Consider the following 27,092-nt stretch of genomic DNA (forward strand, 5'->3'; position numbering starts at 1 on the left):
TTATGCAGCACGTGCAGTGTCACCAGGGCCCAAGGGTCTGCAGGACCCTGTGCATCTCGTTTATAGTTTTTTATTCCTAAGCAGCAGGGGCTGGGGACCATAGGGTCCCTGGCACCCTCGCTATATCACCGTGTTTAATGGGTAGATTGTACCCTTTGTTGCCCGCTAGTCTGCCCTTTGACCCTGCCAAAAAAGGCGCCCTCAGCCGATGATGACCTACTGCACCCCTGGCGGCTATCACTGACGTCACCCGCCCCCTCCCTTGCTTCGCAGCTCGTGAATACATTATTGCCTGGCCTGCACACTGCTGTTTGTCTAGGGCAGCCCTCCCTTGGCTCAGACATTCCACAACTTTATGTACCAAGGGCATTACCTCATCCCACAGCTTCAGCTAAGCATGGCTGGGGAGGGGCAGGGTGTGGTGGGCGCCGAGTGGGGCTGCCGCTGAGGCATGACGCCAGGGGAGCAAAGACTGGAAGCAATGAAGGGGTGGCCGGAGAACAGGACATTCTCGGACGTGCACTGCGGCAGCCAGGTTCACGGAGCAGGAAAGCGCTCGTGCCCGTCACGTGCTGGAGTGTACGTGACAGTCCTCCAAACACCAGCGCGCGGCACTGCCTCTTGGCTGGCAGTGGAATAATGAGCTCGGGCCTGGACGAATGTGACGCAGTTTACAAAAGGATTCTGGGAAATAGCATGTTGATGCGTTTGGAGCACATTTGGGCCTTAAGGCAGGATTAAACGTGGTGTTGTCTGACTCTGACCGCATCTTTTGTTCTCTCTCTGTATGTGGGCCAGTGAAATTAAGACCGAGTTATGTGGTAGTGTTGACTAAATTATGTGGCAATGGAAGATAAACGGTGCAGTTCATCTTTTCATTAAAATAACATTGCATCAGAGAAATATAGTACCTTTCATATTGATCAGTTAGGCTTCTCACTATGAGGCAGGTATTTTAGGATTCAAGATTTGGAACCATAAAAAAGATGCCCAAAAACATGAGATTCTTCTCAAATCTGAGTGGCCCGTGGGTATATAACTGCAGCTCTGAAAACTGTATGTGATGTGAACAAAAGAACACATCACATTCTGTTCACCCTTACTTGTAAGAGTGAATGAGAAAGAACACATTCTGTTCACCCTTACTTTTAAGCATTCAATGCTTGTTTTATCGTACTATAGACAAAAGCCCGACCTCACTACCAAGACCTGGAACACCCTGCCTCTCCACCTCAGACAACCCCCTTCGCTAACCCAATTCAGGATGGACCTCAAGATCCAGCTCTTCTGTTTGTGTTTATTATGATTAATTGGTCTTTCTATGAATAGACTCTGGTTTAGTTCAATAGCTTGAAGAAATAATACTCACCCCACAGAACCAACTGTTATTTTTGTGTTCTACTGAACCCCAGGGCTCAGACGGTCAAGCAAGCCACCCCCGCCCCCAGTGCCTTGAGACCCTCACGGGTGAATTGCCACGCTTTACAAACCCTGATTGATTGAGAGGTTCAAGCCAATCCTGACTCTGCTCTTCTGACACGAGAGCAGCATCAGGATTGGCTGCCGTGAACTCTGGGAGCCTTTGCCTATGAGAAGAAGAGCAGGAGAGCGCAGCCGGCTGCAGGTGTGTTTTTTCTTTTATTAATGTTTTCATTTTGTCCCCCGACCCATCACCACCTCCACGCCACTCTTCCACAACACCAGCCGCCACTGCTGATGGCCGTATAGACCACTCCAACCAAGCTTGCGTCTTAGTTCTGGTCAGATGCCACACCCATTAAAAAGATGGCATAAACCATACATGCAGATGCCCAGATATAAATATACTAATCACATCTATGTGTTCTCTGCCGTTAGGTGCTATATATAATTACAGTTGCTAAAACCTAGGCAAAATAATAGTGGTGAGTCGTGTGGGTTGGGTTATAATAACATGCAGATTTGGTGTTTACTGCACTAAAACCTGCATGACCTGGTAAATATCGGATCTTTTCCTAGTATTTACATTCTAGCAGGTTTGACATGCCGAAATAGAAGGAAGGGTGCGATAGACATTGCAACACTTGTAATAGTTAGTAGTGAGCTACAGGCTTCAGCTGGGGGCTGGGTGACGTCCAGGGTTGGATTGGGATTAAAAATCGGCCCGGGCACGCATAAAAAAAATTGGCCCACATTTGCATAATACCTTCTCTCAAATCACTTCTTTCAGTGTAATTTTACATAAAAAGGGGGGGGGGGCGGTAAAAAAATGCACGCAGCAGTTTACACTAGTGAAACACACCTGAAAACAAGTGAGGCCACTTCTGCCCAGGCCCCCTGCCCCGCTCAGTATGCCTACATTAATGGGAGGCTCAGCGAAAGAAAAGGGTGACACCTCTACCTGTTGCTGCTTTACGGGAGGTAATGAGTGCCCATCTCCCTCGAGAAAGGCCACTCAGACACCCACTGGGCCGCTGGCGGCATCCGAACAACAGAGACACCGCCCAAATCGACCCCCAGGCTGCTCAAAAGCAGCCCTCGGGTGGAACTCGGGCCCCGCATTGCCCGAATGACCCCGTTACCAATCCGACGCTGGTGACGTCTGTAGGGTTCCAGCACCAGGTGATAGAGAGAAGAAATCCAAGGAACAACGGTCCGCGTTCTTGTGCAGCCATCTTGTGACGAGACACTGGACACAGTGTGTTACAGTTGCTGGAGGCAAGCTCTCCGCTCGTAGCAGCTCTCCGCTCATAGCAGCTCTCCATTCAAACGTAGCTCGGATCCAAACTCTTTTGCGAAGCGAGTGCTAGTCAGAGGAGAAAGAGCTGGAACATACACTGCAAGCCATAGAAAAATTAAATGTGTGGTGTAATCAGACAGATTATGATTTATACAATCATAGGTGGTCTCACCTGAAAGGCTCAAAACATCTCAAAGGTATGCACCACTCTTCTGAAATCTCCATATAAAGGTTAGAATGAAATTACCTATATACTCTAGCAGGAGGATTGGCTGATAGGAATAAGATTAAAGACGTCTCCTCGCCTCTTTATGCGAGCGCCTAGAAGACGTTTACAACGTGTGGCGCTATGTTGGAAAAAATTCAAACTACGTAAGTGGAAGATGTAGTCGGCATGCGGACGGACATAGCCGTCGACAAAAATAGCGTATTTTGTTAGCGAGTAGTGTGGGGGGGGGGGGGGAGGGGAGGGTGCAGTGCTGTTCCTCTTAATTCACAAAATGGTAAGAGCACACGAACCAGCCACTGATGCTTTACGGCCCACCGGTCCTAGAGACGAGAAGTGATATCTGACATGTGGCACGTGGGCATCACCCAGCGGACCCAGCTGTGGTAGCAGAGGCATGCCATTGCATTGTAGCGCTGCTGTGTGTTTGCTGGACTGGTTTGCGGTGCTTTGATGCGACGCTGCACTGGTGTTCAGGTGCTGTGCTGATCCATCCCGCGTCTGTGCTGCTATGCACTAGTGCAGTTCTCGTGCAGCGCTTCTACACTGCAGCCGCTGCAGCTGTCAGGCGGGGGAGCGCTCCTGCTCTGTGGTGTTCTTTGCTGTGGTGACAAGCTATGCTGTCGTGCTCCTGTCATGCCGCTGTGGACTGTGATGGAACCACGATGCTGTGGTGAGCTACTGAGAATATGTTCATTTCTCCTGATCAACGGTGCCATGCTGCTGTGACATGCTGCCCACACTACTGTGGTGTATTGTGCTCCTGAGCTTTGTATGATCCCGGTATGCTGCCGTGCTTTGGTACAATGCAGCCGTGCTGCCGAGTTAAGGTGCCTGCCTTGCCACAGTGTTACTATGTCATACTGTGTAAGGCTGTGGCACGGTGGCTCTCCGCTGGCGTGTCCGTGTCATGATGCTGTACTGTGGTGCTGCAGCAGCCCGGCGTCTATCTGCTGCCGTGTTATGATGCCTGCTCACTACCATGTCATGTTGTTGTGCAGCGATGTAGTGGCGAAGACGCGGCGCAGTGCTTCTCTGCTGCCGTAAAATGTACGGCCGTACATGTGCCACGGTGCCTATCTGCTGGCCTGTTATTATGCCTATCCGCTGCCATGTCAAGTTGCTGTGCTGTGCAGTGCAGCAGCACAGCGCCTTTCTGCTGCCTATTGTGATGCCTATCCGCTGCCATGTCAAGTTGCTGTGCAGTGCAGCAGCAGCACAGCGCCTTTCTGCTGCCCTATTACGATGCCTATCGACTGCCATGGCATGCTGCTGTGCGGTGGTGCAGTGGCGCGGTGCTTTTCGGCTGCTGTGTCCGCTTTAAGACGCAGACTGGGGTGACCAGCTCTCCGGGGGCGGGGCGCAGGCGCGTCAGAGCCCGGCCCCACATATAACAAACCTGGAAGCTGGCGGCTCGGCCAGACCCACTGTGGCTCATACAGAGCGAGGCGCCGGCAGAGGAGGCGCGCAGAGCAGCAGGCAGAGAGTGCAGCAGCAAGCCAGGACAGAGCAGCACAGTGCAGCCACGCCACCAGGGGAACGAGGCAAAGCAGGGGAAGAGCAGCACTGGAGGGCAGATTCAAAACGGCACAGGGAGGCAGGGTGTCAAGAAACAGCACAACGAAGAGGAGTGCGCCGGTCCGTACTTCTTGGATATCAGTGGACGCAGCACGCACGGTGGTGTGTGTGGACAGAGAGCTGCTTTGCGCCTGAGGGGCGAGCGCTGTGCCTGTCTGGACTGAGGCTGAACAAGGGTCAGGCCAAGATGTGCTGAGGCAGGAACAGAGGAGAAAGAGGTAAGCGCTTGAAGGTGTGTGACAACTCTCGAGGCGCTTTACACAGTTTGTGGCACTGTTGGATGTAAACTCCCTGCGCTTTTAGCACTGTAGGCCTGTGGTCCGTAAACACCATATAAGTGACCGTGTAACTCCACACATCTGACGTGAAACCATTATCCTGTAAAAATGTCACAAGCATGCCTAGAATTCTGTCTCGAGCAATCAGCGTCTGTCTCTGCAATTCTGTGCAGACTAGAGAACTGTCTGCCCACTCTAAAGCCACCACCGCCATTCAGTCTCTGTCGCTGCCTGTCTAATGTGGTGACATCTGCATCCCTCGACCCCTCAGTCCCTGTCCTGTCACTTGTTCTTTCAGCCTGTCCATCCTGCTCCCTGGTGTCATTCGCTGGCAACCTCAGTTCTTGCCACGGGCTCCCTCTGCTGGTCCCTGCCTGTCCTCGCACTCTCCCCGCATCAGTCACTTGCTGTTTTCTGGAGCCTCGCGTTGCCCTCCGTCTCATTTTGGCCTCTGTCACTGGCTGTAACCCCTGCCGTCTCATTCCACAGTCCCTGTCACTGGCTGTCTTCCCTGCCCTGCCATCAGCTGTCTCTGCCTGGTGTCTTTCGATGTAACTTGCGCTGATGCAGCCTCTATCGCGTTCTGTGTCTGGTCTGGTGGTCTATGATTGGTGATTGCACTCCTTTCCTTTCATTCCCTACCTCCGTGCCAGGTTGTCTCCACCCACCCCCATATCACAGTCAATGTCACGCACTGGTTTTGTTTGACTTCCTACACGCAGTCACTGTCACCAGCTGTCTCTGTCTGGCCTCCTACTCACCGTTCCCGTCTCTGGCCGCACACCCCCTGAACGCTGTCTTTGTTGCCTACCTGGCCCAGCGGTCTCTGCCTGACACCCTACCCAAAGCCCCTGCCATTCACTTCTTCTGTCTTTCGCCACACTCGCAGCCCCTGTAACTAGCTGTCTACACCCCCCCCCCCCCACACACACACACACAGTCATTGTCCCTGGCTGGCGCTGACCCACAGTCCCTGCCAATATGTGTTTCTCTCGGACCTCCTACTCACAGAGCCTGTCACTGTCTGTTTCCCTCGGATCACCTTCTCACAGTCCCGGTCACTGGCTGTTTCTCTCTTTCCCGCCACTCAGTCTGTTCCATTAAATACCTCAGCCCGCCCTCAAACCTCCTACGTGCCTGGAGTTATTTACCTACCCTATGCGGCACTAGCCTCTATTTCTACCATCTCTTTTTCAGACCCTGTGTCGTGCGGGCTCTGGTCGGTGCACCGTTTCCTGCTCATCCACACACTGTCACTGGCTGTTTCTGGCGGTCTCTGCTGTCCATCTTGCCACACCATCAACACTCCCCCAGTCCCTATCTCTGGCTGTCTCCCTGCCGCCCTATCTCTGCGCTGCCTCAGTCCCTGTCACTGGTGGCATCTATCGACTTAACATTGCTCCAATCCCTGACTTTTGCTTTCCTGCCTTCCCTTTCGCTGCCGGTCTCAGGCGCAGGTTCCATTGGCGCAGCGGGTGCAGTAGCACCGGAGCCCAGAGGCGCACACTGACCCCTGATTGTTGCTGTATTTTATGATTCGAGCAGGAGCTAGGTGCCCATTTCCTTCCCTGCACCAGGGCCTCTGACACCGGCTACGCTGCTGCTCAGGCGGTCTCTCCCTGCACCCGGCGGGTACCTCTGCGTTGGGCTTTGCTTGCCTCTTGTGTTTTCCTGCCTTCCCCTTCACCAGTCTGAGCCCCAGATTGTCTTCGAGTGTGGCTTCCCGTTCATTTAACACCCACCCCTGCTGTCTGTCTCCCCCCCCCCCCCCCGCCCACTCTTCAGAAAGCCTTACTATGCTTATCTCTGCGGGCCTTGGTCTCATTCCTTAACAGGGGCGGAGCTATAAATTGTGCCGCAGGTGCAGTGGCACCGGGGCCCGGGTGTATGGGGAGCCCACTGTGCCCCTGTGATAATTGATGTTTTTGTATTACCAAACCCAGGGATGGAGAGCGTGAGGGGGTCACCCTTGTTGCTTTAAGGCGCTAGGCACCATAGCTGCGTCACTGGTCCTGTCGTCGAGTCTTCATTGGCACTGGCTTTCCACCGTGGTGTCTGGCTGCCCCCTCTCGCTCGCTGTCACTGCTCTGCTGGCCGTCTCTCTCCGTGTTACCTATATTTCGTGTTTCTTCCTGACCCCGTCTCTCCAGTCCCTGTTCCCTCCTAATCTCGCCCCGTTTCAGACTGTCCAGAACCGGTGGCAGAGGTTTTGGTGTCATTGCTGCCAGACTCTGGAATTCCCTTCCGCTTGAACTGAGGTTTTGTCCCTCTGAAACCATCTTCCGAGCCAAACTTAAAACCTGGCTTTTCTCCGGACTCTAGTTTCCCCTTCATCTCCTTCTTTTTCTCTTCCCTTTTTTCACTTGGGTACCCCTGGATTTTAGCGCCGGGACACCCCCTCGGGGGTAGCTGCGCGCTCTGCAAACTCCATAAAATAAATAAATAAATAAATAAATGGTGTCTGTTTTGGCCTCTGTCTGACCTCCAACACCCGTAGTCCCTGTCTCCGCCTCCTGCCCAGTGCCGCCGCAGTGCCTGTCATTGGTTGTCTCTGTTGTTCCCTATCTATCATTGTCTATATCTCCCCTCCATCTTTCTCAATCATAGACTGTCTTTGCCCCCCCTTGCCGTTTCCATAATAAAAGAACACACCGGTTTCGTTAATTCTGCATACTTATGAGAGCGCACCTAACACGCACACCTTACGATAACACTGCATTTTCAACTTAAAAGTGCCTGTGTGCAGCTCGGCGCTCGACAAGCCTGGGAGCTTTTTGGTGGTTAGGTGAAGCGGGTGCTTTAATTCAAGACCCCCCGGAACACACCCCAAGGGAGGTGTTTGGATATGCCCATAAATCATTGTATAACCCCAGAAGACACGAAGACAAAATCAGTGACACACAAATTCATATCAATACAAATAACCTTTCAGAGTCGCCCCCAACGGCTACTCATGGCTGCACGGCCTTTCCAGCTCATTCTGTGTTTTTGCAACGAATGCTCAGTTAAAAGCGCCAGAAAGATAGCTTGGTCGCCTAACGCTATTGTTGCAGAGATTTAGGTGTTTGAGAGCGCGTCTATGCTTCTTTGTGTGTGAGTGAGAGTGTGCGCGCGCGCCCTTCTTCTGCCAGAGCTCGATGAAAATGAGTGACATATAGCGTGATAACAGTGACACTTGTTTTCAAAGCGCTTTGGTCTTCTCTGGCGTGGCGCCTTCCTGCCACTCGAGAATCTTCTCTAAATAAGCCCCGCGGCCAATATACTCACAAAGACCTTCTTTTTGTTCTTTAAAAAAGTTTCATATATTTGTTTCACTATATAGTCAAAGGTTTCACATTTCTGCTTCACTAGATGCACCCAGCCTCTCCAAAAATGTCTGTTTTCACTATAGACCGCCCGGTTATTGGTCGTCGTCCTTTATGTGCGTGTTTGGGGTAGCAGTGTGTGTGCGTGCGAGTATCTCAATACTACTGCATTGTGGGAGCACCCTCACTATACGAACGCTCCACGTATATAGGTAAGCTAGTGCGCTTTGTATGTATGTCTATATCTTGTTTTCTATTTCTTTTTTTTGTACCTGATTGTGTGAGTGTGCGTGCGTGTGTCCGTCTGTCTGCCTTTTTATCTTGATTGTGGGGTGTTTGGTTGGTCCGGAGTCAGGATTGCGTCAGCACTGCGTGTTTATCTGCCGGAGAGAGAGGTGCAGGGTGCCTGACGCCTGTGATTGCTGGTTGACATTCTCTGGCCCAAGTCATGGTTTGGAGTGCGCGCTCGCCCTGACAAGAGGCCAAGAGCCACTTGTTGGCTTCGCAGGTGTGATTGTGCGCCCGCCACGCATTGGGAAAGACTCGTTTGTGATTTCATCATCGAGGGAGGGATCCTGGCGGCCCTCGGTGGGCCCGGGCCGCCCGCGAGTGAGTGACTCACAGGCCCCACGGTGTACACCCAGGGCAGGACTGCAGCTTTAAGGAGGTGTGTGCCGGCGGCGCGGCGTGCACCTGCAACACTGGTAGGGCAGGAATGGTAACCAGGCAACTGTCAGGGGTGAGGAAAGGTGAGGCCGTCATGTTGTTAATGGTTCTCATTATCGAGGCCGAAGCCGTGCTGCTTTTAGCAGCAAATCCAGCAGCCAACACGCCTGGAGATTGAGAAAATATCTTTGTATGTGGTATTACCAAACCCCACACACTGTCACTCAAGCAAACACAAGGGCAACGCATTATAGTATTATAGTTGTCAATATGGTCTGCAATGCTTTTTCTTTACAATTTAGGCACGGAGGTCGGTTGGGAAATTAGGAAAGCTCCCGCGTAGCAGGGCTGGGACAGAGTCAGTCATATTGTTTTTTTTTTTACCAAAATCACTGCCTCACTCGTTGAGACTGGATGGAGAATAATAATTCACACAGCATGGTTTATCAAACTATCAACGCAGGCTTTCCAGCCCAATGTTTATGCGTTGTTCATTTCTACACACCCGCACATATCTGCAAGCATTTCCTTTTAAGGCTGTACGTTTCAAAGTTGCCTCTGACGAGGGGCATAATTACACCAACGCAGCCTCCGCTGTAAATGGTGGCCATCTTCCCTGCAGGGGCATTGCAGTGTTCACCCTCCTGTATTAGGGGGAGGACTGTACTCGCCATTAAGTAGAAAATATGCATTCCACACGCCTTCTCACAGCCACCATGGCCAACCGACTTCACTTCACTCGAGAATCGTCCACAGGCTCTAGAATTTCTGAAGAAAAGTGGGGTGAGAGTGTTCATTATCAATACATTGTATACCTGCAAATTCTGCTTGTGCCTTAAGCCAGGTGCGAATCACCTGGATAATTGACAGCGGGGTGGGGGGGAGGGGGCTTCCAGGTGTAAAGATATTTTTGGTGTACATATTTCACTCCACAGCAGTTGGAAAGCACCCTTCATACCACCCGACCTGTGTTAGTTTCAAGTCAAAGTGGCTGTTTGTTAGTCCTCGAGCAGAATCAATACCCTGCTCGTTTCCATTACCATTACATACCCCCGTATGTAATATGAACGGCCAATTATTAACATACAATATGCTGCCTTCTCATGTAGGCAGTCCTAGAGCACCCCCCCCTCCCCCACCCACACACACACATACACTTCCCCTTAGCATGCCACCCCATAGGGCCGTCACATGATCAGTCACGGAGAAAAATAGAGATAAAATGATGGTTTAGAACACACCACGCTTTAAAAAAAAGAAAACAGATTTGCGGAACCAGAAGCAAGTTCCGCTGACTGAGTTGGTGTTTACGTTGAGCTCACCCGGTGATATTAGGGTTTATAATTAACGTGGACTTGCAGCGTGCAAGATTTGACATGATCTGCAGAGAGCAATTAGCCTGACTCACTCCCTGCGATAGGAGGCACAGTATCACCGGTGACAGTGTAAACAACAGCGCCTGGACTGGGCCGCACAGGCGCACGCCCTCGGGCGGACAGCCAACCTGCGTGGACTGCTGCTTCCTCAGCATTACCCATTCGAGAATATCTGGATTATTGGGATAACGTTCAAGAAGACGGCGTGAACTCACACAAAATTACAAAAAAGCGCATAAGGAAATTCAACTCTGAAATAACACCACCATGAAATAATTTTTTTGTATCTGTTTACAAGTCATGTCTATGATGGGGTTTGGAAAGTGGGAAAGAGAAACTGCTTGCTTTGCAAGCCAAGCCAGCTTGTTCTCCTACCCAAGAGGCATGTGTAATTACCCTACAGCAGCTTTTTAAGAAGCATATTATATACTCGTTGTTTAAATGTTAGTTTTGCTCTCATTAAATGTTATTTTTGCTCTCATTGACAACTGTTTAATTGTTGCCAGATGAAACCAGAAACCTTCCTGAGTGGGTTGTACTTCAGGAGTTCAAGCCGCCATCTTGGATATGGGTCACTGAAGTCCCTACCATGACTTGACTTGCAGTAGACTTGCCATTAGACTTTTATCCTCTAGTCCTTTTAGAGCATGTAGTTCGACGAGTGATATCACTTCCTGTGAGCGTCAGTGCAGTCTCTGGTTTTGTCCGTCATAGGCACTTTCCTGGGTGCAGATTGATAGTGTAGTAGCTTTCAAAGATGTCTCATGAGCAAAATAAATCTGCGAGCCGATGCGAAATGAAAACATCGCCTTTAAGTGAAAAGGTTACTTGTGATTAAAATGCCTCATCTCTGTTGTTGCCTACTGGATGTCAGAGATGGAGACAGAGAAGTTTAATGCAACAATGGTTCTCGAGGGCCGGGGCTAGGCCCGATTTTTGGGATATCAACATAATAAATATGTATATATTTAATGCATCTATGTGGAAGTCATTTACATATGCAGGGGCTATCCTGAAACCTGGCTTGGCTGCTGTCTTTGAGGGTTTACATTGGACACCCCTGATATTTATCTGGGGTTGCCTTTTGGAGACATTTCATTGGTGACAGAAAAGTATGCTTCAGTCTAGCATGTGATAAGCAACATCTCTTCCATGATCTTAGTGCCCGACTGTGGTATTAAGATAATTTATAAAGCACTTGACCCTCTGTGGCTTCATGGCACTACCTACAGAGATAGTAATATAAGTGCTTTTACAAGTTTACAAGGCCAGAAGCTAAAGCAAAGAAACTTCTGCCTCCACAGCGGGTATTCTCTATGGGTGCTATTTTCGGAAGACCTTCTGAGGCTGAGGTCTTGCAGTCAGATAAATGGGCAATTTTTTCTTTTTGAAGTCACGCCTGTGATTGTAAAACAAGATCTTGAAGTTCATGCCCTGTTCCACTGGCAGCCAGTGGTGAGCACGGATAGCTGATGTAACAAGGCTACCATTCCTCAATCCAGTGGCACTTTCTAAACTTTGATGCAGGTGGTTGACGGTCAGTATTTGGCAGAAATGCACCTTCTCAAGGTAGTAGGGCCTTGAACGGAAAAGGGCCAACTTTACGGAGGGCCCTGATCACACCCTACACACCGGAAAGAGCCCAAAGATCCTTTTCAGATGGCCTGGCCAAAACTACTAGGATTAGGCGATACAGATGGGGAGGAAGATCTTTCACGCATTTAGTACCAAAACTTTGGAACTCCATGCCCACAGAACTAAGATTCCTTACCGATGAGATTGCCTTCAGAAAAAAAAACAAAGACAGGGCTATTCCCAGGTTGAGTCACTGGTTCAAGCTCTCTCCTGCTCCATAGCGCTGGGAAGCTCTTGGGCAGCTAGGCGAAGCTTTTGGTCACAGTATTTTTCATGCCCTCTGGGGTCAACAGCCAGGAATCCTGGTGGCTTACATTTTGGAATATCTCTCATTAGAGTGGACTAAACTCTCTGGGTGGCTTAATCGCTGTTCCAATTCGGTTTTTGATCAGCTAAATTTCCATTCTTTTCAGGTCCAATTCAGGAAGTAGAGCTGCTGAAATATGAAGAATGTGGACACGCTTTTCAAACTCACCAGGAAGTGAACTTTTCCTGTCGGTGTAATATCCTCCCCTAATTGCGTTTGTCAGACTTAGTCAATACCAGTGTCGAGGTGGAAACAATTTTAGAAGGAGGAAATGGCGACAGCTCACCCAACCACTACTGAATACAGAGCTGGATGAGTAGTGTGATAAATATGTGAAGCTTCCTTTCAAAATGACTCTTAGTTGATGAACAACATACTGGAACAGAAAGAGACGTGCACTTCTGTTTTGCAAAACAATTAAGTAAAAAAAAATTGTTCTTGAAGAAGGACGTTTCAGAAGCAGACTTGCCTGAGGGAAGTCGTGAAATTTGAGGACAGGCAGCTGCGTGTGAAAAACCCTTATCTATCAGGTAGAATAAGGGCATGAGCAAGTGGAATTTCACTTACTCTTCCACAGCCTTGCAGGAACTCCCGCCTCTTAACAGCATGCTCTACCTGTAGATGGTTACCTTGTGCAGCCATTGATGATTGAGAGGTGGCTACAGAGAATTTAGAGCCAGCCATTACATTTAGCCGTACCTAAAACAGACAGATTGTCTGCTCAGATATAGATACTGAGCGGGAGGAGTTTCTTAGAAGTGCTACTATGTGAACCACATTCCACGTCAATACGAAATTTGAAATTGATCAATTTATGACCTTCAACTTAGACCGGCATGTGCCACCAGTGAGGTTTTAAGGGCTCAATACGGGGTTGTATGAAACTATCATATACCCGCCAACTTGAAGAACAATCTCACTGTGTGATGAGGGAGGCGGCACCTTGTGCCGAGAAGTACCTATGAAGCAATTTTGAACCCCGCCCAGCCCCCAAGTCCCATCCTCCCCCTAAAAAATTAATTTTGCTGAGGCTGGTGCCCATGTCCTGGGGTGTTTTACCACCCCTTAATGGACATCGGCAGTTCAAAGCCTCGGAAAACGAGCTGGAAAACCACTGTTTACGGGGGGTTTTAGCTCGTTTTCCCTGCTACCGTGGGATATTTGCTCCTCACTGGGAGACCGTGTGATGGGAGCCAAAATCATGTGTCACAAGGTGGTACCGTGTGAGTTGGCAGGTATGCTATCAACATCTATAATGTCAGCCAGCAATAATATCACACCCAGTACATCACACACCACTACATTGTCATGGTCTGTTCTTGCTGACTTTACAATCAGATTTTATTTTCACCATCTTGCACGCATGCCATTTGTGATGGAGCAGTAAGTGATGGCAGTGACTTTCCGAAGCACTGAATCGTGAGCTCCAAGGCACAGTACTCAGTCAGGGAAGAACTATTACATGAAAGGCGTTAGAGAGCAAGCAGGCCTTCAAGGCTTTGCTAGGACAACAAATTGCCAATGGAGCGGCCTCCGCTATAGTCCTGTCAGATTAGGCAACCTTGGCTTGAGAAGGCGTAGTATTGACTTGGGATGTGAGAAGGGCGGGAGTAGGCTGGCAGCTCATCGTGGCTTGAGTATAGGGGTCTGATGGAGCAATGGCAACAGAGGACCTCACTGGGAACAGGATTAAAAAGGCTCTTCTAGATGAGAGGGGGAGTCCTTGAGGGAGAAAGTCTGGAGCCTGTGCTGAGAATGTCATCACATGAATACCCCTTGTCACGAGTACCTTAACATAATTACAACATCAGTGATATTACCAAAAAATTGTTCTTGAAGAAGGACGTTTCAGAAGCAGACTTGCCTGAGGGAAGTCGTGAAATTTGAGGACAGGCAGCTGCGTGTGAAAAACCCTTATCTATCAGGTAGAATAAGGGCATGAGCAAGTGGAATTTCACTTACTCTTCCACAGCCTTGCAGGAACTCCCGCCTCTTAACAGCATGCTCTACCTGTAGATGGTTACCTTGTGCAGCCATTGATGATTGAGAGGTGGCTACAGAGAATTTAGAGCCAGCCATTACATTTAGCCGTACCTAAAACAGACAGATTGTCTGCTCAGATATAGATACTGAGCGGGAGGAGTTTCTTAGAAGTGCTACTATGTGAACCACATTCCACGTCAATACGAAATTTGAAATTGATCAATTTATGACCTTCAACTTAGACCGGCATGTGCCACCAGTGAGGTTTTAAGGGCTCAATACGGGGTTGTATGAAACTATCATATACCCGCCAACTTGAAGAACAATCTCACTGTGTGATGAGGGAGGCGGCACCTTGTGCCGAGAAGTACCTATGAAGCAATTTTGAACCCCGCCCAGCCCCCAAGTCCCATCCTCCCCCTAAAAAATTAATTTTGCTGAGGCTGGTGCCCATGTCCTGGGGTGTTTTACCACCCCTTAATGGACATCGGCAGTTCAAAGCCTCGGAAAACGAGCTGGAAAACCACTGTTTACGGGGGGTTTTAGCTCGTTTTCCCTGCTACCGTGGGATATTTGCTCCTCACTGGGAGACCGTGTGATGGGAGCCAAAATCATGTGTCACAAGGTGGTACCGTGTGAGTTGGCAGGTATGCTATCAACATCTATAATGTCAGCCAGCAATAATATCACACCCAGTACATCACACACCACTACATTGTCATGGTCTGTTCTTGCTGACTTTACAATCAGATTTTATTTTCACCATCTTGCACGCATGCCATTTGTGATGGAGCAGTAAGTGATGGCAGTGACTTTCCGAAGCACTGAATCGTGAGCTCCAAGGCACAGTACTCAGTCAGGGAAGAACTATTACATGAAAGGCGTTAGAGAGCAAGCAGGCCTTCAAGGCTTTGCTAGGACAACAAATTGCCAATGGAGCGGCCTCCGCTATAGTCCTGTCAGATTAGGCAACCTTGGCTTGAGAAGGCGTAGTATTGACTTGGGATGTGAGAAGGGCGGGAGTAGGCTGGCAGCTCATCGTGGCTTGAGTATAGGGGTCTGATGGAGCAATGGCAACAGAGGACCTCACTGGGAACAGGATTAAAAAGGCTCTTCTAGATGAGAGGGGGAGTCCTTGAGGGAGAAAGTCTGGAGCCTGTGCTGAGAATGTCATCACATGAATACCCCTTGTCACGAGTACCTTAACATAATTACAACATCAGTGATATTACCAAAAACTTAATTAGATCCGTCTCTAACTAAAATGTTGGCCTCAGAGCACTTTCTTTACCAGATTGGAAGATGGTCATCTCTAGCTTCTTTGTTTTCCTTTCACAGCTTTTCTGTTTTGTACTCAAGGTTTTTAGGGATATCATCCATACTGTATCTGCTTATTTGAGACCACACAAGACCCTTCTGTGCTTGGGATATCTAAAATATATGTGTATGAGGTCCTGAAATCTCATAATCAGTAATCAGTCTTAAATTAGATTCCATTTGATGAGTTCAAAGGGCGGAAGGGGCAGTATTACAGGATAGTTGCACTGGTCCAAAAACCAAACAGGGCAAACCCATTTTGCACCATTTTACAGATTCTGAAATATAGAACGGAGCAAATGAGTTTTGCACAGTATTTTACTGAGAAAAAAAAATTCTCCAGAAAAAACATCAAGAACATTATTGATGGGACTAGGGCGAATCATACATAACATTCTGGTAAATTTATGTATAAGAAAAGATGGCTGGTTTCTTGTTTTTAGTTAGGGCTTGTAAAGCACACATTCTGCCATTAGCACAGCATCGGAGCCCTTTGCTAGTTGGGTGTGGGACTTTTCAAAATTTTGCATAGCAGACTGAAGTCTAATAAATTGGGTGCTCTAAAATAGCTAATTAACAACAACTAGCAATGCCTTTGCTGAAAAATCATGTTACGCGTTGCACACATCATATTTTGTACTATTTTTGCAATTGTTGTAACACAAAAGGTAATTGACTGATTTTGCCTCACGCTCCGTGACGTTTTTCACATTTGAAAGCTGCAGACAATTTGGTTCTATTTCGTGTTATATAAATACGTTAAAAATAATGCAATTTTTTGGGGGGTTTGTCCTCGTACAGTTATAATTTGTTCATCCCCCATTACTCAAGCATCATAAACGTTCCAAATAGATTTTCCATTTAGTTTTTGCAAAAGTGAAAAGTTTTATTTGAAGATGATTTTTATGTGGTTGTTGGGACTAAGAAAATCGGAAAAAACTGAAATTAGACCAATTAAAGTAATTAAGCAGTAAAACAAGATGGGTACTGAATGGACATCATTATGTATTCCTTCTAATTAGAAGAATTTGTTGATGCAGGGAAATGCCAGTTGCAGTTGGTGGCAAATGACATTCAAGGGAGCTCATAAATGATAAAAATTGTAAATTGATACTTGTATAGCGCACTACTCACCGCAAGGGTCTCAAGGCGCTTGTACGAATACCGCTGTGAAACCCATCCTGGCTTTCCCTGTGAGGTATCCACTCCTGGGCACCCCCAAGGTGGAGGCCAGGCATCCTTAGCGTTGTGGGGGCCGTTGTGGAGATTAAGCAAGCTATTGCCCAGAGTTGCAGATTGGGACTCCATGATTGGAATAGGCACCGGGGGAAGAATTATCAGGTCCGTGGAACTTTTGAGCCCAAGACCCACTGAGGCGGGGAATTGAACCCTGGTCCCGGGCTAGACCTCTGCATCAGGGTCTGCCGCTCTAACCATTGAGCCACACATAACTAATAGATTTAACATATATACATATGCACATAAGAAATAATGCACATAACAAATACACAATGATATCCACATTAACATAAATATACACATCAAAAAATCACTTACCTTACACTGCCGCTCGATGTTCTGCAGTACGACCTTGTTGTTCTGCGGCTCATTCTCCGAGTGAGAAGCCCACAGCCAACGCTCTCATCCAATTAAGACGCAGTTCTAAAGTGTCTTGATTGGCTGGAACGGGCTGGCTTCACGCTCCAAAAGGCACTGTAGGCCTGTGCCTGCTCTCCAACCTACCTGTCCAAGACAGCCGGGTAGGAGAGGTTTCAATTGCGCATGCCGGTTTGGGTGTAGCAAGGTAGCTGGCCAAACCAACATGCGCAATGCAAACCTAAGTGGCCACTCCTAACTGCTGCCAACCATTGGTAGCATTGGCGCACTGGCCCCACTTTGCCCTCACACTTCCTTTTCTCACAGAAAGGGTCAAAAATAAAATGGTGATCAAATCATTTTACTACTATTTCATTTTTGATGCTTTATGCCTAGCAGTGGGGGGGGGGGGGTGGGGGGGGGGGGCAACGCTTCTGCGCTCCCGCTCTTGCCAAAGAAGAGTTTGGAAATTCTTTTAGAAGGATACATTTCCCTCCTAATATTTACTGGGACAAATACATTGTCCCTTCTATGGGGAGGGGAAAGATATGGCTTCACAATTCACACCCACTCTAACTTAATATACATGTACCATAGATTCAAAACTTCAGTTACAAATAGCAATGATCATTTATTTAGTTCTCACTGACAATAAGGGCCCTATTTACAAAGACATTTTTGAGTATGTAAAGTGATATTTCTGCAGTATTTGTTTGTACGCACTTTTCTCTCCTTTGTGAAGTGGCCCAAAAACACCTAACCTGGGAATAAAATATGAGTATTCTAGGAACATTCAAATTCAGTTATTACAAGTAGAAAGCATTGTGTCCCCTTTGCACTTTTACTCATACGGAGTAAGAAGTTTTAGGGATGATTCACAAAGACAGCTAAGAGTATGTAAAAGGGACACCTGTGGTACTACATCATGTACTCAAACGATTTTGTGAATCAGACCATAAATAATTTCCGAGTTCTGGTGACTGAAAACTGAGTTGGCACTTGGCACTAGTGGGAGGTGTTTCTTTCAGCCATCTCACCAGTATTACATTTGTCATCCTGGAAGTATGAGATACAGTCAGCCGCCTGTGATCCAAACTTGAGATGCAGAAATGTGTGACTGAGACTGACTCATCACCAATCCTTCCTGCCTTTGAGAGGCAATTGCATAGTTGTGGAATTTGTTCATTCAAGAAAAGGCCAGCCCACTGCCCCGGTCTCATTCTCCGTGTATGAATCCCACACATGGGAAAACAGTGGTTGTAGGTGGTGGGCACGGGGGCTCATTTGTGGGAGAGAGAAAGGGAGAAGGAAAAAATAAATTGGGGTGGGGAAAAAGACAGGAACTGTAGGGCAATGGAAGAAAATGGCATGAGGTGGAATTAACAGGCATCTTTGGTACTGGACAACCTTGGCATTCAGGGGAACTGTCTAGGTGCACCCAAGAACTCTGAACCCCTACCCCCACCCCCCACAAACATTCACACATTTTATTTAACACATTTAGCTCTGAAACTCAGTCAATGAATCCTTTCACTTTATGAGGCCTCAGACCTTGCAGTCATCACTTTTCTTTAAAAAAAACTATTTGAACATCTAATTCCTGTCCTCAGCTAAACCGCACTGGTCGCAGTTCAGCCTCCTGGTGCCGACGCAGGTGTCTGTCAGTATATTTAAAAAATCGGCCGTTGGTCCGTTTAGAGGGGCGAGCGCCTCGTGCCGGAATCCAGCTTTCCAAATAAGGGCAGGCGCGCCAGGAAGCGTCGGCGCGTCACTCACTTCACGCCGCCTCCTGGGTTTGTACAAAGCTGTTAAAAAAGGTATGAGTCAGCTCGGGGAATGTGAACATTTTTAGTAAAAGCAGCCGAAGACTCCAAAGTTACTTCCAACTTCCTGCCTTAGTCTGTGCCAATATCGCAGAAAAGCCTTCACCCGGCGAGCACCATGTTAGCTGATGATATCTTTTAATTTGCTTGTAACTATATATTCCGGTTTCACAGAATAGGGCTCTTTCATGAGGTTACATTTCGTGCAAGGCTGTTTGTGCTTTCCCTTCAATTTATGTCAAAACCGAGCGCAAAATGAATCATTCATTACCCCCTCAGCACAATGCGGCAGAGTGGGCCGATTGTCTACCCACAAGGTTACTCCGAGGGCTGTGTGTTTTGGCAGCCATAAAGGCCTTCTGTTATGTAATGCCGTCTCTGTGCTTCATACACTAAGCCTCAACAAATGTCGCTCAGTTCCTTTCAAAGTGTTCTGGACATTGCTTAGTACTGAAAATGCCCGGATGTGTGTGGAGGGAAGCACAATCCGAGGAGAATGGACTCTGTTTAGATGCTCTAGTAATTCTTGGTGCATGTTGTACTGCTCTCATTGGCTTGGAGTAGGCTTGTTGCGCATGTACAAACCATCAATCAGTGTTAACAAAGCTCTCTTCCGGTCTGAACTGTTATGTATATCTGAATAAAAACAGAGGGTTGCAACAGCCCAGTACTGACCTGCAAAGGGTGTGCCTGTGATTGTCACTGTATAACCCCAACATCAAGCAAAGCCAAACTGACCTGCAGTGTGTGTGTGTATGGGTGTGTGAGTTTGTGTGCGGGTTTTGAGTCTGTGTTTGTATGCGTCTCATTGCAAATTCTCTTCAGTTCTTAATTTGTATAAGACTAAGTGCAGGTACCCATCGTTTTGCTCAGAACCCTGGGGCCAACGAATATCAGATGCTTAAAACCAAGGTTGCAAAGTCTTGATACCACTTCATGTCTCTTTCATCCACCACCAGACAGTTCCCGTCCCTTCGTCTCACTCTTGCAGTTCCTTTTTCAACCTGCTTTACTCTTTTGTCTCTATTTTTCCATCTATCTATCCCTCTTTCTTCCCCCCTTTTCTGTTTTTTTTCTCCCTTGCTCTGGCAGAAATTTGCATGAGGAAAAATAAGTGCTGGTCCCCAAAAATCAGTGCCAATGGACGCCCACTTCAACCACCAACTCCAAACACAGCACAACCCTGACCTGCTTTGGGTGCTCAAGTCTAAATAAAGCACAATCCTGGCCTGCTTTGAGTTTTCCAGTGAGGAAAAGAGAGGTCTTTCTCTTTGTCTGTCTCTAGGAGTGTCTCAATGTGCAATCCTTGCAATCCTTGCATCAAAGCCCAACCCTGACCTGCACTGGCATGTGGGTGAATTCATCTAGCCGACCACTAGCCTCAAATCAACCCACATCCCGGCGTGTGTGAGAAAGTGTGTGAGTCTGTGTTACACACTAACAGCAATCAAATCCTTAACTTGACCTGTGTGTGATTATGTGGAGCCCACAAAACTGAAAAAAGAATTAATCTGTACTCTGTTATTATAATGTTATAATAATGTGTTTGACCCCATGACCTCTCTACTAACCTCAGGTTGACATCTCCATCAGTACATTCATCCATAGATCCATAAAATGAGTACCACTACGTTGCATAACAATACAAATCTGTTATTCAGTACCCAGACACAGGTGAAGGCGTGTCTTATAAACGCACGTGTGATGTCTCAATATACTGAAGCTCTTGCTTGTGTAGTGATGTAACTAAGTATGAGGCCCAGCTTGTTTTATGTAACTTCAGTGTGAATCTTTGGCTCTGTAGACCCTGACTCTGTCATTGATCCTGATATATGATAGTTCTTTTGGCTTTTGATGTAATGTATGATATTCACGTGTTTTCTTTTCTGCTTTGTAGGAATGAACTCTACCGATAAACTGCTGAGCACTGTGGGCTTGTGAAGAATCAAGACATCCACGAAGCCCCAACAATGTCAATGGCGGGAATTGCGGCGCAAGAGATTCCGGTCTCACTGAAAAGTGGGTTCCTCCACAGCGGAGAAGGCTTAGGGAGTCCCAAAGGATCGTGGTCCATCCCAAGCGGGTTTGAAGAGTAAGTAGAACTAAGTGGCTGCACATTTTATGAACTACTCCAGATAGCATACCCCAGTGTCATATAACTGTACGGCTGGATAGTGATAGATGGAATTAGCAAACATAATAGAGGGTGGCTTTGCAGATTATTAATTGCTCTTCACAGAAAAAAAGGGAGGAGATATGGTGAATGATGTCCTTGGAACTCTAAAACCTGGGTTGTGTAAGCTCAGCTATCACACCTAAAAACGTCCTGTGATTCTAGTGAAATCACTGTCTCCCTGTGTTACAAAACTTTTTAAATGTGTGCAAGTATCCCCATCACTCCTTAATTTCTGTAGACTGGTGTCTTCCATCCCATAGTATCTGTTCTCTGTACATCACATAGATTTAGATATGTTCATTGTACAATTAATATGTTCTCTGTAAATTGCTCCTCTGCTCCTTGGAGCTAGGTCCGTACTATAGTGAGTATATAAAAGTTAAAGCAATAATAAGATATTGATTCCTCAGCTATTTGGTTTGTTTGATTTTCACTTTCTAACTGTACTGCTAAATGATAGAATAATATAACTGTACTACATTAAAGTTTAAGGTATTGTCTGTTAACTAGTATAAGGCTACTTTAGTGTGCGAGCCAGTGTTGGATTGCATCTGAAAAAATTAAAAGTTAATGACACATCATTATAGCCTGAACAAATCACAGAAGATAAAGATGGTGTACAAAAAATATGGGCCCACAAGGCGAATGAACAACTTCACTTCACCGCAAAGACACACATATGTTTATACACAAACGTACATACACACGCTTAAATGTATACAAAAGAACTCTAAAATGTAAGACACAAACATGTACACTGTAGTCAGAGTGTAGAAAGAAACACAGGTAGGATTTTAAAAAACAGTCTAACACACCCTTGGATAACAGAGTGCACTCACACACACATACATGCATATACACACATACACACACATATGTATGCACTGATGCAAAAGGGTAGATGTAAAAAAAGAACACAAACTCCTTGTGCATTCACACACTTAGGGCAATACACAAAGGTATACACACATGTACACTCACACTCAGCAGCTTACACGCTCAAATTCAAACATGCAGATGTATATAAAAGGTGGATGAACAAGTATACATATACACAAACACTTAGATGTATTCCCTGGTAGACACACATGTGTGGATCTATACAACAGTGCACACTCTCTTGTATACACAGATGTTTGTTTTCTATGCACAAGAATAAACACATGCTCTAATGTCCACACCAGTACCCATATGCTCATGTATCAACACGCACTAGAACACAAAGAAACAAAGGCAAATCCAACAACTCCTTACTTTATGTAAACATGCACAGTATACAAACTGTCTGCCTTATGTACAAACAATCCCAGTTGTAAAGCAGTTCTTTGCTATTTTTGTACAGTGATTAATGTTTGACCTGGTGCTTAGTTCGTGCTGCAAAACGTATTTAGCTATCACATGGCAAAATAGAATGTTGGTAGGATTCGCAGACTCCTTTTGAATTAATATCAATGAGGTAAGATTTCATGTGTTAAATCTTCCAAAAGAGCTGTCACTCATGGACAGCTTCCTCTTTGCGAATTGATACCACTTTCTTTGAGGTGTCAATACGCAATCAATGGTTTGTGACTGCAATTGCATTACTAATGGTTATGCAGAGGCGGTGACAATTTCATGCTCCATTTTCCTAACAGACGTAATGGATCACAAAGCGTGTATTGAAAATGGCACAGACAATGTGCCTTTGAGATATTGTTACTGTAGATTTTGCAATCACAATGCTTGAGATTTTACAATTCACAGGCTTTGCGATCACAAAATTGTTAGGTACATCAGACCGTTTGGGCCTTTAGACTTTTGGAAGGGCAGGGGATAGAATGGGGGTTGAGTGAAAATGGTTCCAAGGAGCTGCACTCTTGGCTAATGTAGATTTCATTGGTGGGGTTAATGAACACCAGTTCTACTTTTTATTTTCCTTTATGATTGAGGTTTTGTATAATGTATAAGACCGGAGTAGGTGCCGAGTTCTTTACAAAGATATAGCTATGGAATCAGCGACGAAGTATATATGTTAACTATCTATTTTGCATAGTGGCGTTGATGGCTCTCATTTTATTAAAACATGTTTTCCTTGTGACTGACAATTTTTCAAATTGTGTATCGTAGTTTAGATGGAATGTCTGGCTATATGAAGTTGGCTACAGTACAGTGTATTTGGCTACTTAAAAAACTAGGCCTCTGCTGTGTTGCTAACCTTACTGGTGTGTGTTCTTTTTCAGCGCTGACTTCAATATGAGCCCCTTAGCGATGGCGTATGAGCTGAGATCACCAACATCCCACCAGATTGCATCATTTGGTAAGAGTTTCTCACTTTTTGTATCTTCAGATTACTCATTTTTTTAGATCGTTTTCTTAAAGACGTGATCATCTGATTGAATTATAATAATGAAAAAAAAGTCTTACCACCAGAGAGTGAACAGTTTACCATAAGTCACAAAGACGCCTTTGAATATACTTCATAATTGGAACCTGAAAATATTAAATCACAGATTAAAAAAAATTAAACAGGAAAAATAATGTTCAGGGACACAATCATTGCATTTTGAGGTTAATCTTTTTTAATAAAATAGAGATACATAGCTTGTAAACTTGACTTGCAGAATTCCAGTAATGATGTCCTTATTTTCTTCTAATTGCAAATATGTTGATAAATCATGGCAGTGTCAAGAAGGTGCTGTGTTCTACTTAATGAAGGATGCAAATTGCCACTAGCCCCCAAAATTACACGATTAAGTTCTATGATTTCAGAGTGAAACACCAGTTATGTGGATGCTATCATGGATTAGAACAAGCTCACAACCACCCTCACACATGACAACTACTTTTGCATTTTCAAAAAGAAGCTGAAATTGCAAGTGCTCTAGGGCATCTTGCAAAACTCCTTCATTAGTGCACAGTCTTTCTTGTCTTTTGCGTGCCTCTCAATTGTGCATACCCTACAGTTAAAGGGCTGTACTCAAAACTAAAATAAGCACATTCACAGATACGTGTATCCTTCAGGCTACTTAAAAGTAGGGCCAAATGTAGACAATAGTTAATGCTATGCCCTTTCAGCAGATTAAAAAAAAATTCTTTTGGACATCTTACAGTGGCAAATTTAGCCCTATTTTGTGGTAAGTGAAATTGTTGGATAATTTGGAGGGTCTATATGATGTCTTGTATCAGCACATCTTTCGTTTATAAAATTGGAACAGCTGCATCCACAATTAATAAAGAATATAGCCTAATGGTTTGTTCTCCATTATGTTAAATGTACAAAGACCAACGGTGCAGAATTCTAAAATCAATTTTCTTAATATTTCTCTTTTTCAGGTCACAACTCTAAGCCGTTCATGAATGGACACTGCTGTGCGATGAACTGCTTGAAAACCCAAGGCAAAAAATCCAGCCCACCGCCGTTGCAGTTCCTCCCAAACTATGAAGAAGATCAAGTTGTGCCTTCTTTTAAAAAACTCTCAGTGAATGGTGGCTCCAGCTCAGAAAGGACTCCCCCTCACACACCTGTAAAATGTGGGCCACCACAATTCCAAGCCAGCGGGTGCCATGACCGCGGGTGCAGGCCACTGCCTCCACTCCCCATTTCAGAAGACCAGACAATTGATGACGTAGACAGTGAGGTGGAATTTCTGACTAGCTCAGACACCGACTTCCTTCTTGATGATGGTAGACCATTAGCATTCAAGTACGGTGTTCCAAGTCGAAGGAGTTTCCGTGGGTGCGGACAAATAAACTATGCATATTTTGAATCAGGAATGGGCTCCAAAAAGGCAATTAATACAATTCTGAACCAAGTAGGACAAACACAAAACATAAAACCTCAGAAACCCGAGCAGCCCAACAGGAGGTTGCGAAGATCGCATTCAGGACCTGCTGGGTCATACAATAAGCCAGCAATAAGACTATCAAACCATCTGAATAGGGCTTCCCCTAATTCCGAGGAAGATAAACCAGAGGTTCCGCCCAGGATGCCTATTCCTCCAAGACATGTGAAACCTGATTACAGAAGGTGGTCAGCTGAGGTCACGTCTAACACATACAGTGATGATGACAGACCTCCAAAAGTGCCACCAAGAGAACCTCTTTCAAGAAGCAATTCTCGCACGCCAAGTCCGAAGAGCCTACCGACGTACATCAATGGGGTTATGCCCCCTACGCAGAGCTTTGCCCCAGACCCTAAATACGTCAGCATCAAAGCTTTACAAAGACAGCACAGTGAAGGGTCTTCCAGCAAAATCCCTTGCATTTTGCCCATAATTGAAAACGGGAAGAAAGCCAGTTCGACGCACTACTACCTTCTCCCTGAGAAGCCTCCCTATCTCCACAGGTATGAGAAATACTTCACAGAAGCAGAAATCAGTTCTGAAACAAAGGCTCAGTCATGGCCCAACAACTGCAGCACAGCTGCAGCAAAACTGGATTCAAAAGCTAAAATGGACGGTGTCAACCATGTCAAGTGCAAACATTTATCCTTTGTGGTCTCTCCATAAACTTTTGGGAAAGATTATTCATAGATTTTTGACATGTTACTAAGTTTTGCGATTTAGAGACTGGTTCTCACATGAGAAATTGTATTCTTCTAAAGAAGAGAGTATTTTTAGTGTCAAGGAAATTGTAGGCAGGAAAGATGGTGCAAGAGGTTCTTTTATTGGACTTTTTACCAAGGGACCCCTCCAAATGTGGACAATGGAGCACACTTTATAAGACCACACAGTTTACGTTCCAGCTTCAGAAAATGAGTTAAATTACCCTAGTCACTACTGACCAATTTACTACTATTCTAAATCATACCAATATAATATATACAATCAATTTGATAATAAATAATCTAGAAAGGATAGTTTCACTGCTCAGGCTTTGCGTTGATAGTGCCAAGAAATGCATAGAATGTGAATACATAATCTCATCTCAGCTGTAAGATGATAACTTTGTTCCTTTTTGTAAAAGAAATTGAGAAGTCTTATTCATCATAATTTATATTAGAGGAAATTAAAAACATTTGTGGGCAAGTGTTAGCGTTTGCCAAATTTGTGGCTCAGGACCTTTTTCACAGCGGGTGAATGTTCCTTGGGGTGTGTGTAGGCTAATTTTATGCCCACCACATCCCACATACACTGTGAAAATTGTCCCGAAAGGAGCAAAAGTAAGATGATCTAGGGTGCATAGCTCTATGCTCATGTGTACAGGAACTCTTTTAAAACACCAACAACACATTCGCAGGAACATAGCACCTTTTCAAATGAAATTTTAGTGCAGCTGCTGCCAACCTTCGGCTAAAATATTCTTTGGTGTCACAGGCCAAAGACCTGAATGAAGAAATGCTGTTCTCCTTCTTGTGGGGGGCTATTTGTAGTGTCAATGGGCAGAATTGCCTACTGCACATGCTATAGTGCCCCTGCCTCCTCTCAGTGTATTGTGAACAGAAGTACAACATGAGCAGGTCTTGTGTTGCTGTTCCCTTGTTTCAGTATTTGTCTCTTTATTGTGTTTGACTTTTTAAGTGAACTATACAATTCCAGAGACGAACAGCACAGTACTGTTGTCATACACCAAGACATATATGTGCGTCGTGTGTGTTTGTGTGTGTACGTGTGTGTGTACGTTTGTGTGCGCACAAGCATATGAAAAGGATCCACCTACTTTGGTTCCAGATATGGCATCTTTGTGTTTTGAAATGTTTCCACAGGCTGCTTTGAAAATTGTTCAGGTTTCGAGAGAAAATGTGTTGACTAGTTGGGCGGTGTTTCACTCAAGGTACTTTAGTTGGAGAAAAGAATGGGCGTTGCCAATTAATCTGGGCAAGTGCCATACTGATCTCCACCTGCATAACACAGTGATAAACATGCTGTTTACAGTTTGAAAACTGCTATATATATATATATATTTTACTATTTAAAATTTAGCACATTTTTTTTTTAGTACAAAACTAAATGAAGGCGAAAACGTTATGCTATAGCAAATGCACTGTTATTACTGCATTGTGTGTACAGTATTTGACATGAAAATGATTTTAGTCATTTCATTGAAAGTTGTATTGGATAATACTGTGTGTTATCATGAATTTTGACTTTAATAAAAGTATAATATACTTATTTATGAAATATGAAAAA

At 45.7% G+C, this 27,092-nt stretch overlaps 1 protein-coding gene across 2 annotated transcripts; it reads left to right on the forward strand.

The window, feature by feature from the left end:
• Positions 1-4,368: 4,368 nt before the first annotated feature.
• Positions 4,369-27,092, forward strand: ERRFI1 (ERBB receptor feedback inhibitor 1). Of its 2 annotated transcripts, none has more exons than XM_078642832.1 (4): positions 4,369-4,741; positions 20,707-20,901; positions 23,205-23,281; positions 24,298-27,092. In XM_078642832.1, the coding sequence occupies exons 2-4, from the start codon at positions 20,780-20,782 to the stop codon at positions 25,470-25,472; spliced, it is 1,374 nt and encodes a 457-aa protein (XP_078498958.1). In that variant the 5' UTR covers positions 4,369-4,741; positions 20,707-20,779; the 3' UTR covers positions 25,473-27,092. The 2 variants fall into 2 exon arrangements, with proteins under 2 accessions (XP_078498958.1, XP_078498959.1); XM_078642833.1 differs by having other exon boundaries at positions 4,375-4,755.

The sequence above is a fragment of the Lissotriton helveticus genome, chromosome 5_1, assembly GCF_964261635.1.
Source record: "Lissotriton helveticus chromosome 5_1, aLisHel1.1, whole genome shotgun sequence".
NCBI lineage: Eukaryota > Metazoa > Chordata > Amphibia > Caudata > Salamandridae > Lissotriton > Lissotriton helveticus.